We start from the raw sequence: 13,529 nt of genomic DNA, 5'->3' as shown, positions 1-13,529 counted from the left end.
CCTGAGGGAGACCTCTCAGGTCCCAGTAGCTGGAAACATCTCAAGCCTGGCTGTGCCTGGAAAGAAATTGAAGAGAACTTATTCCAAGTGGGGCCATGAAACACTGCAGGGAGACGGAGCTGCTTGGGCATGCAGCTTAGAGGAGGGGCAGACCGAAGGCTCTCTGAGCATGCTGGTTTCTGTTCTTATTGTGTTTAACGGAAGTGTGTGTCCTTTTTGAAAGACAAGTTCAACTACAAGAACATAATTGACTCATACATTTATTTCTCCTCCTGTTAGAAGGAAGCGTGGAAGGCCCAGAATACACAAGCTAAAAGGGCTAACAACAACAGTGTTAACAACTCACTCGCACCTCTTCCCCAGCTTGCACGATTACTTGGCAAATAGGGACTGTACCTGCCTGATCTGCCACAAAATCAATGCACAAAACATTTCCCTATCCCTGGTGACTAAACTGTCCTTGCTTGAGCTCTAGAAACAGTTTGCCACATCAATTTGCCTGTGGCTTTACTTTAACCCCCTGCAAGAAGTGCCATTACAGATAGGTTTGAAAAATAGGAGGTAAATACACTGTAATTAATTGCACCAGCCAATAACCCACAGCACACCAAATGGAGGAATAATCTTAGGCTTAGAAAGACCCTTCCACATCTAACAGCATTCCAAAGTGGAGGGGAGGCAAACGTTTTTACTTAGGGATGCTGTTAACCTGCAGGAGCTTGCAGCAGCTATCTAGGGTTTGCAGAGCTGGGAATAGCTGTGGATGCTCAGGTACACTGTGTACCTGACTTGCAAATGCAGTAAGCAAGGCTATCAAAATGAATTTTGGGTGAAGACATTTGTAGAAGAAAATCTGTTTGGTTTTATTTCCTTTCAAATAGGAATGATGGATATTCTTGTCTTGCACAACGTCACAACCTATGCCATTCTCTGAGGCCCTGCTAAAAGCAATCCCCTCCCTTATTTAATTTTTAATCTATTTTAAAACGAAATGTGTGATAATAAATACAAACCAGGAAGACAGTTCTTTCCCCAAGGAGCTGGCAATTTTATTGTCAATCTGAAGGTAGTAGTGTAGATGCTGCACTGACGTGTATTACAGATGCTCAGAGCTGGACAGGCGTCTGTTCCTCCCCATGCCCTGAGGAGTGCAATGCAAAGTTGAAGTCAGCTTGTGCATCCCAATTCCTGCAGCTCAGGTTCACAGCAGCACCATGGGCTGGCTCCCACTGATGGGAATTGGGCAGACACAGAGCTGGTTGGTTGGAGGGGGAAAGCTGTTGCACATGGACTTAAGCTGGGAGTGGATCCTGGTGAGATGAGGTAGCATCACCCCCATATGGGTTTTGGGGTCTTCTCCTAGTCTTCCTCAATGTGGCCACATATGCATTGTCTTTGTGATGAACACCATGGAGAGTGATGCAGGGCAGCTCCCACCCACGGCTTTTGTCCTGTGCATGCCATGGGGTAAGATACCAGCATCCCTGTTTTCTACCCACAGAAATTAGCTGCTGGCACACTTCAGGTTGGAGTCAAAGAGCTAACTCTCAAATCCAAATAGGTAACCTGGGTGTTGAAGGGAAATGGCAGCATTTCTGCTCACTGCCTCCTGTTCGTGCGGTGGAGCAGAGGGCACAGCAGGAGCAAGGCTGGAGGGCTTCATAACCAAGCTCTCTGCCTTTCCCACCTGTTTTCAAGAGCTATGAGCCATATGTGCAAAAGAAGTCACACCAGGATGGTCAGGGGTTAATCAGAATGGCAAAGCCCAGCAAGAGAAAGTGTTAAAATGCTTTAAACTCGTACTTTTCCTGCCTTTTCCCAAGCTTGGGAGGGAAGAATGGGATTCACATCATTGCCTGGGCCTTAGCTTTAAAATAAGAGGATGTCTCCTTTCTCCCAGTCCCTCTTCCAAGTTCCCACTTTCTTTCCAAGAGGTGGGCTGCGGGCATTTACTGCATAAACCATCCAGCACCATGAGACTTTGGTACACCCCAGATCCTTGTGATCTGTGTAGCCCATATTGTATATACAGTGCTATATTCCAAAGCTATTCCTGAATAACAACCAGCAGGAGCATCTCTTGACTTTCTGGACAATGTGGTGGGATAGAACAAGTTGTTCTTGAAACAGAACTGATGATGCTTGTTTTCCTAAGAATTTTGTCTCCTAACCTCTCCCTGCTCTGTCCCAGGTTCCTCAGGACTCCCACCAGCTCAAATCAGAGTAAACCAGGAGTAGCTAACATCCATATTCATGTACCCACCTTCACACGCACACAGATCTACCACTGGGTTGTTTCTCTATCCCCCATGGGTAGCACAGCTCAATGCGTACTGGTTTTTCCTTCCTTGTGCTGTCTGTACTGCCAGAAAAGTGCAAGCTGTATTCTTGTTGTCAGGCTGCTTCTGGAGAAAGTGGGGCACACATGTTTGCTGGACAGCTGCTTGCTGTCAGACTAAATGTATAATACTCATATTGACCCTAGTTCTCTTTTGTGGACTTGAGCTTGGGTTCCTCCCAGCTGCCAGTTCTCATGAAACTTGTAGAAACCAACTGGTTTAGAGACTTCTTCTGTTCTTTTCTCTTTTAAATGGAGGCAAAATTGCTCAAACATTCCATAATCATGAACTAAGGCTAAAAGTGAATCGGAAAGCTCAGAGGATGGTCTATCAGAAAACACCTTGGCTCAGAGACATGCCTTTGAACGAGGGGACTTGTGTATGAAATCCCCCTATTCACTGAAAGACAGATAGGAGTATATAACTCAGAGTTAACCTTAACAACAAATGATACCAGGTTTGCCTCAAAACCCATGTAAAATCTCCTGGGCTGCATTCAGAAAGCATTTTCTGATGGAAAAATCCCAATGGAAACGTTCAGACTGATTCTGAAACCAGGACACGAGCTCATGGATCTGTGTTTCACGACCCATACTTGCTTCTGATCTGATTTTGGTTTTCTTTGAGCCAGTCTCAGGACTTTGCTTCCTCCATGCCATAAACACAGTTTTCACCCATTTCTGTCTCACCTTCCCTGTTCCTGACAAACCGGAGATGTAATTTAAGTTTCTGAACACTAAAGAACCTGGCAGAGAAACTGATTTTAGTAACTTTAGAGTCCTATGGGCACTATAGGAGACTCTTGCACATTTTTTGAGCATCATGCATGAACACCATAGAAAAATCTTTGGTGGTCTATTTTTCTCTGGAGAGATGCAGTTGTTCAGAGACATCATCATAGGACTGACCTCTAAGGGTCTTTTTGTACTACCATGTAATAATGAGAAAAGAATGATTTTTCCAGGGATGAATGCAATTATGGAGGCAAACAGCATGATCTCACTCTCACTAATGTCTTCGGGAGGCAAACTCCACTGGGCTTCAATAGAAATAGGATTGGTTTTCAGCCCAGGACTTGCTTTCTCCCACAGCTCATCCTTAACAGCCATCTATAGCAGTGCATCTTCTCGCTCACAGCATCCCTCTGCTGTCGTTTGTGTCCCTGTAATTACGTGAACCCTAGAAGGAGCTCATTGAGGTTGGTGTAGAGCAGCAAACAGCACTCATGTTAATTCTGTTGCAATCCCTTGTCATTGTCTTGACAGAAACAAATTCGTTTGTTATGCATATGAATGTCACATGTATGTCAGGAGAAGCTCCATCATAATTTAGCATTAGTTAATGGCTGCTTAGAGTGCTCTTGGAGCATCTGGAGAAGGGATGGTGGCTGTGGGATTCATCACCACAGTAGAGTACAAGAAGTGCTGTTCAATGAACAAGTGTGAAGCTTAACATCTGGCACAGCAACTTCTTCTTGTGATGAGGGCATGATACCCACACCCTGTCTCATCACACTACTCATGAGAACTGTTTCAATGTTTTACATAAAGATGGGGAACGTTGTTGGAGAAGCTACAACAGCAGCAGCTTTCACAAAAGCTTCTGGGAAAATACATGTTTCTTCTAACTTAAAAAAATGGAAGAATCCCCAAACATGAAATGCTTAAAAAAAAAAGATTAATACATCAGATCTCTGTGGCTGCCGTAATCAGTCACCACCTCCCTAGCAACGGAGGAGACAACATGTCAGGTTTGGGTGATAGAATCCAAACAGTGTGCCCATTATGTTGAACAGAAAGTGCAGTTCCAAGCAGAATTCACAGTAACATTTCTGGTCCATGTTTTCAGAGAAAAAACAAGAAATCCTGTTCTAATCCAAGGTCCGTCCCATCCATCCCCACCCAGTAAATCATCACTTTCCAGACAGTTTAGAGTCCCTCCCATCTCCCAGAACAATGCTAGCAACCATTTGAGGTCAGGGTGAAGCCCCTCTGATACCCTGGTTCAGCTCTCACAAGTTTCTCCATCACTGGAAAACAGATGCTGAGTTAACAGCTCTACTGATGCTGCTGTTTCATGCATGGTAGGCGAAGATGGATCACACATGCTGCTCTTGCAAAGCGTAGCAGGTGGTGGTAGAAGAAATACAGAGTCTCTAATGGATCCATCTACATATACCATCCATTCTAGTGCCAGGGAGCAGTGGAGTGTGGTGTTGAAAATTTAGCTAATTAAGGGTTAAGCGTGCATTAATTTCCCTTATTGGTCTTTAGCTCTCCACTGCAATTAATTTAGTCCTTTATCATCCCACCTATGGCATACTGCAATGATGAGGTTTTGCTTGCCATTGAATGATCCTTCATGGCAATTATACTCTCCTCTCTGCTGTACCATGGCTTCAGCTCATCATTTTCTACTTGAGCTGCGGGAAGTAAGTTACCTGTCACAGTGGCAGAGATTTGAGCCCTTCAATTTTCCTGCTCACAGTACATGCAGTGAAGTCACCAGAGAGCACTTACTTGGGTTTATTTATTCTCTGCTCCCAGCCTAAGGTTAATTTCTCTCAAACCTTCAGTTGAACAAACAGTTTGAATCACTGTTTTGGGATTCAGCCCCACAAAGCAAAGTCCTTCATGACTGTCCTGCCCTACAAGAGTGTGGGATTGCTTGGAAAGAACATAAATGAAACAGCAGCCACAGAGTCCTGATTTTCCTCTCAAATTCAAGTCACTGAGTAAATCACAGTGCAGAACTGGCTCTTGTGATGGGCAGACAACTGAGCAACTTCTACTGCACGTGAAAAGGCCCTGATGGACCTGTTTCCTCTGCAATGGGCTCCTCTCTGGAAATACAACCAAGTAGAGATGAAGCCTCCTTTCATCTATCTCACTCTGAGCAAATATATGTGCGTTTTCCATTCCTGTTCACTTCTTCACTTCACGCTCCCTGAATCAACACACAGGCTAAATCCTTTCTTCAACAGCAACAGCAACAACAGATGAGCAAAACAATTCTGCTTTTCTTCAAAGAATGGAATGTGCTTCAGCTGTAAATATTCATGGCTGGATGGAAATTGTTTCTTGATGGGCCCTGAGCATACTGGTGTCAATCTGTTTAAATGACTCACAGTCTCTTTTTACCTCCAAGGGGCAATTTTGTTGTGGTGGTGCTGGTCTCATAGATTAATCCATAGCAGATGGAGTCAGGCACATCCACCTCATGTAGCTCATTTTCCATCTTAGTTTGTTGGGCTTGTGATCCCTAAAAGGTGTCCTCAGAGCTATTCACAGGTCTGGAAATCCCGATGAGCTTCTAGAAGACCATTCAGGTTCTGCTCATCCCTCAATATAGTGAGGACATTTAAGGCTTTTTTCCTAACCCTTCAGCAGATGCAGGTGGTAAAATAACCACTGACTTTTAGAACCTGCAAATATAGCCACAGTCCATGATTTCTTCCCTCTGGTAGGCCTGTGTTCCCGCTACCCCTGCCTCTCTCATAGCTGGGCTCATCTTGTAGGAAAGAAAGTTTTTCATGGATCTGTTGTTTCCAAAGAGTTCCTCCTATGGAAAGCCACATGATAGGTCATATTACAGTAAGCAAAATACTTTCTGCACCTTTTGAGTATTGTATACACTTGACACAGCTGTGGCAGTGACACATGCATCTGGCACCCTGCTCGGACCCACCTTACCATGGTATCTGAGCAATATCATAGAATCATGGGATGGTTTGGGTTGGAAAGGACCTTAGGATCATTTAGTTTCAACTCCCTTGCCATGGGCAGGGACACCTCACATTAGATCATGTCACCCAGGGCTCTGTCCGACCTGGTTTTGAACACTGCCAGGGATGGATCATTCACCACTTCTTTGGGCAACCCATTCCAGTGCCTCACCACCCTCACTATAAAGAACTTTTTCCATGTATCTAACCTGAACTTTTCCTGTTTCAGTCTGAACCCATCACCCCTTGTCCTATCATTACAGTCCCTGATGAAGAGTCTCTCTCCAGCATCCTTGTAGCCCCCTTCAGACACGGGAAGCTGCTCTGAGGTCTCCATGCAGCTTCTCTTGTCCAGGCTGAATATCTGCCTTTTATTGCCTACAGCCTGACCACAAGTCCCCCTGACAGCCAATTACTGTGTAATTCTGCTGCACCAACCGAGCTGAGTCTACTCCAGGTACAAATGCCTTTAATGAATGCTTTTGTGAAGGCCTAGGAGGGACTTGCAGGCGCCAGTCCCTGCCAGAGGAGATGGAGATGCCTCAGATGACCTCTCTGTCCCTGCTGCTGTGAAGCCGGCTGCACTCCTCAGGGGCTGCCAGGCACATTTTCTCAGTCAAGAGGAGCTGAATGATGGATTTGAGGGGTTTTTCTCTGCTGTCTCCTTCTAAAGCAAATGGGGATGGTTTCAGGAGATGGAAAAGGACAGGGGCTTGCTCAGAGAAATAGTGATGGATTTATTATGGAATCAAAGCCGTGACTGCCATGGACACTCCATGCATGCAGAGTTGTCAATAACTGTGCATTTTAGGCTAATCTTTTTCCATAGGTCAGTAATGTGAACTCACATAGGGGAAAGTAACCATCCCCCAAAAGCGGGTCTTGTGTTTCATACTCACATTGAAGACTGACAGTGAATTGAGCCCAGAGAGGCTGTGATTCCCTCATCCTTGGCTGCGTTCAAGGTCAGGTTGGACAGGGCTTGGGACAACCTGGTCTAATAAGAGGTGTTCCTGCTCATGGCAATGGAATGGAACTGTCTGGTTTTCGAGGTCTCTTTCAACCCAAACCAGTCTGGATTCTATGATTCTAGGAAAACATGAGACTCCTCTATAGCAGCAAAGAGGGTTACACTTCCTTTTTATTATGGAGTCATAAAATAATTCAGGTTGGAAGGGACCTCAAGAGACCACACAGACTACCACAGAAGTCAGACTTGTTTTTTCCTTCAATCAAGTGAGAACTTCTGTTTCATTTCATGACCACTGGTTTTGATTTCTGTCTATTTCTGCATTTTGCTTCACTTCCAGATGCTGTTTGATACAGATGGCATGGACAAGGAGCTCTCATTTGGCCTCATGATAAGTGGCTGTGATAAATGGGAATCACTTAGAAGACAAGGGTGGTCCTTGCTCTCCTTCAAATGAAGCAGCCAAATGCACAGCCAAGGCCATGGACAAGGGAAGGCTGAGCCCATAGCTGGGTTTTATGTACAGAAGTGCTTTGTCTTTCCTTCTCCAGGGCCTTCCCCATTGCCTCACCTCCCTTTGCACTCAAAACTCCCTGATCTCCAGTTGTACTTGGGCTGTGCTTCTTTCTGAGATCTCTCTGTTCTTTAGAGTGTTTTCCATCTCAGACTCCTAGCAAGGAGTGTGCCTGGCCAAGAAACAGCTCCAACCAGAACAAAACACTCATTTTGCAGCTCATTTTACACCTAAATGCTCAAGGAACAGAGAAACGCAGTCCAGACAAACGTTGGGTAGGATCAGAATCTGCATGTCTCAAGGGCATGGTTTACGTGTCAGCCAGAGATGTGACCCAAGAACAACCCACCTCATTTTAGACACCCAACGAGACACCACCAGCAACACCATAAACGTGCCCTCCGTCTTGTGTCTGTGCCCATGCACTGACGCTCAACAGCACTTGCAAACTCAAGATGTTGTAGTGCAGACTAGGAAGGCTGCACAAAGATTGTGCCTCCTAATGGAAGAACTATCAGCTTGGGTAAAAGGAAGCACAAAAGTGCAGATCTCATTCTGGCATCTCAGATTCCGGAGCAAACTTTGGAAAAAAGTAACGATTTTCCAGGAAAAAAAGTATTAAATAGGAAGAAGGAATGTTTATTCTGAATGAAGCAGCCACCATCCTGATTGGTTTTCTGGAGGAAAGTGAACGTTGTATGACAGGAAATGAGAATGGGCTAGTGAGGCTAAAAATCAAAAGCTATTTTCTAAATATTGGCCTCATGGGTGCACTAGAAAGAATGGGAGAAAACATATGCATGGAGAAAGATTGACAGAAATTTGTGCCTCAGAATAGAACTATTCACATGAGATACTCTCCATTGTGCGGACACTGTCAGTAAGGATGTGTATTGAAAATAAATGAGTTATACACTTCGACTGTCATGGCCACTGAAAATAAATAGACATCTGGCACTGAAGGCATAGCAGGCACAAGTTATTGTGTTACCTCTGAAATGAACAGGGTGTAAGAGGAAGCACACACTAAACATCCCATTTAGTGAATGACCCAACTGGAAAACATGCTCACACACCAGAACCACTCACAGCCCCACTGCCACTGTCCAAATAGATCTGGCAGAGCTTGGGCACTGGGGCTCATTTTCTCAGCATGGTGGGACTGAGATAGCCCATTCCCTGCTACTCATATTCTTGGTCGCTGCTCCCACGTCATCCCATCAGTCATTCTGTGTGTGCCCCATGGACACAGTTGCACAGACTTTTCTCCCATGTTGCCCCAATATCTCCTGCAAGGCTCCCCCTGCCATGACCCAGTTCGTTCCATTTTGGAACATCAAAGAACCACGTGTGAGCCACACCAAGAGGCCCAGGAACACCCACTGGGATACCCAGAAAATCACAGCACTGTGTCTAGGGCTGGAGAGCTGCTGCTTTCCCATGCTCAGCAACAGCAGGATGGGAAGACCTTAATGTCATGTCAAGCAGCATGAGCACAGCTCCTCCAGAAAAACGCCATCTGTGAGGTCATTTTCAACCAAGACCTCCTGGGAGGAGGGAAGCAGGGAAAAAGGAGGGGTTTTCCTTGACTGCTGCTGCTGTTATCAGGCTTCCCTCCTCCAAATACTCCAAGGAATGGGTTTGTTAAAGCGTGTTCTGCCAATTTCCAGTTCTTCAGTGCTTTGCCTACAGCAGAGGCCCGCATAATCTTATCTGCTGCTCAGTGCATTGCAATGCCAGCTCAGGAATCAGCACATACTCTGCTACGTCCTTGCTGTTCCCTTTGGATATATCTCTGCAGAAAAGCTTAGGGGACTCAGTTCTCTGAGCAGCCCGTAACATGGGGAAATGTTGTCTGAGAGGCATTAGACCTACTCCTGGGGAGAAGGAACAGAGAACGTGAAGAAAGCACAGCTCAAATCCTGTTATTAAGGCAGCGGCAGAGAATCGAAACAACCAAGTGGAGGAGGAAGGAGGGTGAAGTCACGTTTTCGAAGTGCCAAGGCACTGTCATTACAGCTTCTGCTTTCCCATGCAGCAAAAGCAATGTGTGCTTTATTCAGGGGGCACAGTGCACACAACACCCACCCTGTGCATCAAAAGGCACTGCTGATGCACTAATAACCGGCACTGAGCTCTTTAGCAGTGCCTTAGAGCAGTTATCTGCTTGGATGCAGCAAAACTCCTGCTCCCAGCTGCATGGATTTGGGGAGTACAGAAAGAGAGCAGGAGCTCTTTGCCATGATGACGTCTTACAAAACCGCTCTGGGATTTACAGCCTCTGTTTCCTGACAGGAAAGAAAGCAGGCTCCGGTGAGGATGCTTCTGTTCCCAACTCGTGATGCAGCAGAATGGATGGGCTGTCACAGAGCCGCTGTGCAGTTCAAACAGGTTGCTGGTGATTAAATGCAAAATTCATCCGGGACATGAGGTTCTCATTCAGCCTGGAGGCAGTTCAAAGACCTTTACAGCATTCTCCCCATAGAAAGACCAACTCATCCTTCAAGTAGACACTTTTTGCTGACTTTTATGCACTGAGAGGTAAAGTCTGAAAGGAAAACAGGGTTGCTGTGTCCCTTTTGAGGGCTGCTCCCTGCACCTCTATAACCTGGACTCAGTGAGACAAGCACCTTCCTCTGCTAGAAGGGCTCAGAAGGCAATGCAGGGAAGATGTTGTCTTCTGCATTATCTAGGATCTGCTTGGCAGAATGTATTTCACTGCATGTTTCTGCATCTGCACAGGACTTTGACAACAACAAGCACTGTCAGTCCGTAATATCCAATCTGTTCCTAGCTGGCCCTAACCCCTTCTAGCAGAGCAAGGATTTATTTAGCATTAGGAAATGTTTTGTCTTTCTGGAAACTACAGTATCCCCCACGGACAAACAATACATCATGATTTCACAAACAGCTACCTTGAAAACCTACATGGTCAGGGAAATGACACCCCACCGTGTCCCAGGGAGGCTGCCAGGGCCTGTTCTCTGTTCCTGTCTTATCTGAGAACAGGACCTGATTTTAAGTCCCGCAGATGCGCTGTTTGCCTGCAGGCTTTGAGGCTTTTGCTTTTGGTTGGTGTTTATTCCATTATTGGGAAGCCCAGAATAACTCCTTCTCCCCACACCCTCGCTATAGTTAGGGGAGGTCTGTCCATCCTGTTGGGATCTGTCCTTACTCCCCAACTCATCCATCCTCTGAACTTTGGTGTGTTTCTCCTTTTCTATCCCGTTCTCCAGGCTCAGTCACACGTGGCTTTTCTTTAGCAAGCTCTTCTCCTAGCGACTTTCTTGCTACCTTCCTACAACTCTCATGACCCAGCCTCTGCTCAGATCTGCTCAGGGAGCAGAAGCAAAGGAGTAGTTTGCCTGGATATCCAGTTTGAAATGGGCAAGGCATCAGTGCAATAACTGAGGCATGAAATTCTATGTTCCTCCTCTAAAAAGGGCACAGTCTGAGTAATGGCAGTGACTTTGCACTAGGAGTCAGTTGGGCTCATTTACTGGGAGATCCAAAAGCAGCACAGGTAGAAAATATTCCCTTCTCCTAAAACCAGACAAAGACCCTGCTGACAACCAGACCATCACAAAACTGTTACGGCACCTGCCTATCTGCAGGACATACAGTAGTGAGCAGAACAAGCAGCATCACTCCCAGAGAAACAACCATATGAAAGCTGTACCATTACTGCCTCCAAGGGTTACTGACCCCCCCCCAGCCAGCTCAGTTGGTGTAAAGGGACTGACCAACATGGTCTGAGAGCAAAGTACAGCTAAAGCCAGCCCCCAGCCTGCTTCTTTGCTGGGATATGACTCAAACCACCAGCTCCCTCTGCAGCCCCATGCCCAGCCCCTGCCCTGCCCCAGCAGCACATGGGGAGCATCACTCCTTCCAGGCAACCTGCTTGTTGGTTTTTCCTTGAAGCTGATACTTCCTGGTAGCCAAACTGCCCAGGCCAGCCTGCCCTGCCACCACCGTGCCATCCAGAAGCTGTAAACAGAGCAGTGCCTGCTTCATTCAGGATCCTCCGGCTACCCGGCTCGCTCCACCTCCTCACCAGCCTAAGAGCAGACTGGGATCAGAGCTGAGCCTGATTTCTTTTCCCCTTCTTTCCCCCCCACCCCTTCCTTCTCTCTGACACAGCACCAGGAAGGCACCAGCTGCTGCCCACACCATCCACACTAGGATTTATGAGCCATGACCGCCAGGAGCAAGCAGAATAATTCCCCCTTCCATGATTTCAGCAAGGCTACAGACACTTAGGGAGATACAACCAGCTAATGGACATCACTCAGACCATCCCCAACAGTTCCCTTTCTTGCTGGCCTCTTGCCAGCTCTCTCTACTTCATTCAGCTGAGTAGTATTCACTGGCCATAGCAAGAGACCCCCAAGCCCCTTCTAATGCTTAGCAGCGACCCATCTGATGCCCTGGTCTGACACCAAGCAGCATGAGCCTTGTGCAGGATGAAGGCTGGACTTGCTGCAAGCACCTCGCAGGGCTGGCCCCACATAATCCCTCCAGCAAACAAACTTCAACTCCACAGGCTGCCTCCTCCTCCTCTGCTGTACCAGAGCCCAGCAAGGACCATCCACTCATCACACCATGTGTTGGCCAACGACCTCCAATGCTGTCCCGGTCCTGCAACACCACCACCATCCACACACCCAGAGAAGAGAAAAGCAGAGTGTCTGCTCATACTCACAGGTTTGAAGTCCTCATGGCTGCACTCTTGGCCTTTGAATTTGCAGTACAGCATCATATCCTTCAGGTCATGGCCGACCCGGGCCAGGAACTCCTGCATGTTGAAAACTTTTGGCTTATACTGCTTAAAGTTGGCCTTTTCCTGGAGGATGGCTAAGACAGCCGGGTCAGCCAGGTGAGGGTTAGGGATCTGCAGGTTGACATCAAGCAGAGCCAAGAGCTCCCCAGCATGGTACAGGTCATTGGTGGTGAGCCGGGAAAAGCGGAACTCATTGAGGTTACAGATGGTGACAGCAGGGAAGACCAGGCTGTTTGCCACAACCTCGTCCATTTTGGTCACGTGCTGGTAGGAGAAGTAGAAAGCCACCCGGTCGGAACTCTCAACCAAGAGGAGACCCAACGAGCCCACAAAGGCCAAGGTCCAGAGCAGGCGCCGGATGGTCACTGGCCCATAGACGAAGACGTGACGGATCCCATGGAGCGTGGAGGTGTTGGCAAAAATCTGGATGCTGGAAGGCTGCAGGCTGCCCATGCTGCCCTCGCTGGTGCTGTCCTTCAGATCCATCACGGATAGTTGGTTAAATCCTGGCACTGCTTTTTGGGTCAGTCCTTAGCTGGAACTGGGATCCGGATCTCTTCCCTCTGCTTTCAAAAGTGATTAAACCCTTTTAGAGCAGCAGAGTCTGAGGCCGGCTGATGCCAGTTTCTCCCACAAGCTCAGCAGTAGCTTTGGAGGGGGAAAGATTTATATCAAATCCATTCAAACTCTCGCTCTTGATTTCCTCGGTGTGATAAGAAGGGCTGGTTTTATTTAGGGAGACACCAAGGTGATGTGGAAGAGATGTGGGTGGGCAGCAAAAGCTGAGCCAATGGAAATAGAGTCCTCCCCCTACACACACACATGGACACACACACGCGCTGAAGGGAGATGAGATTAAGTGAGAGACCGAGCTTAAAACAAGACAGCTCGCAGTCTGTTAACTAGTGCGGAAAGCCCAGGGATGCTGCTGCTTGCAGAGCACTGGGGCTTTCAGACCCATCGGGTGATGCTCCCCGTGCTCCTGGGATGCGAGCTGCTGGATTTAAGCATCTCTCCTCCTCCCCACCCCTCCATTTTGGGCAGGGCTTCAAGAAATACCACCCCAAAACTTACCCTGTGCTGCCAGTGTTGTTTCTCTCAGGGGAAGGTGGGCAGCTAATTCAGCAGGAGAAGTAGGAGAGGAAAAGGGGGAGGGAAAAGGAAAAGCTAAAAGAAAAGGAAAAGGGGGGGGAAATTGCTGC

At 47.2% G+C, this 13,529-nt stretch overlaps 1 protein-coding gene across 1 annotated transcript in view; it reads right to left on the bottom strand.

Moving 5' to 3' along the window:
- The window catches only part of LOC308229405 (acid-sensing ion channel 2), a 437,190-nt gene extending 424,362 nt beyond the window's left edge, over positions 1–12,828 (bottom strand). Inside the window, exon 1 of the mRNA XM_080633395.1 lies at positions 12,250–12,828. Coding sequence (XP_080489521.1) covers positions 12,250–12,813 — 564 coding nt within the window. The 5' untranslated portion in view covers positions 12,814–12,828. The remainder of the gene's footprint in view (positions 1–12,249) is intronic.
- Positions 12,829–13,529: the final 701 nt, after the last annotated feature.

Source organism: Psittacula echo, assembly GCF_963264785.1.
Source record: "Psittacula echo genome assembly, chromosome: 23".
NCBI lineage: Eukaryota > Metazoa > Chordata > Aves > Psittaciformes > Psittacidae > Psittacula > Psittacula echo.
This window is presented reverse-complemented; position numbering and strand designations above follow the sequence as displayed.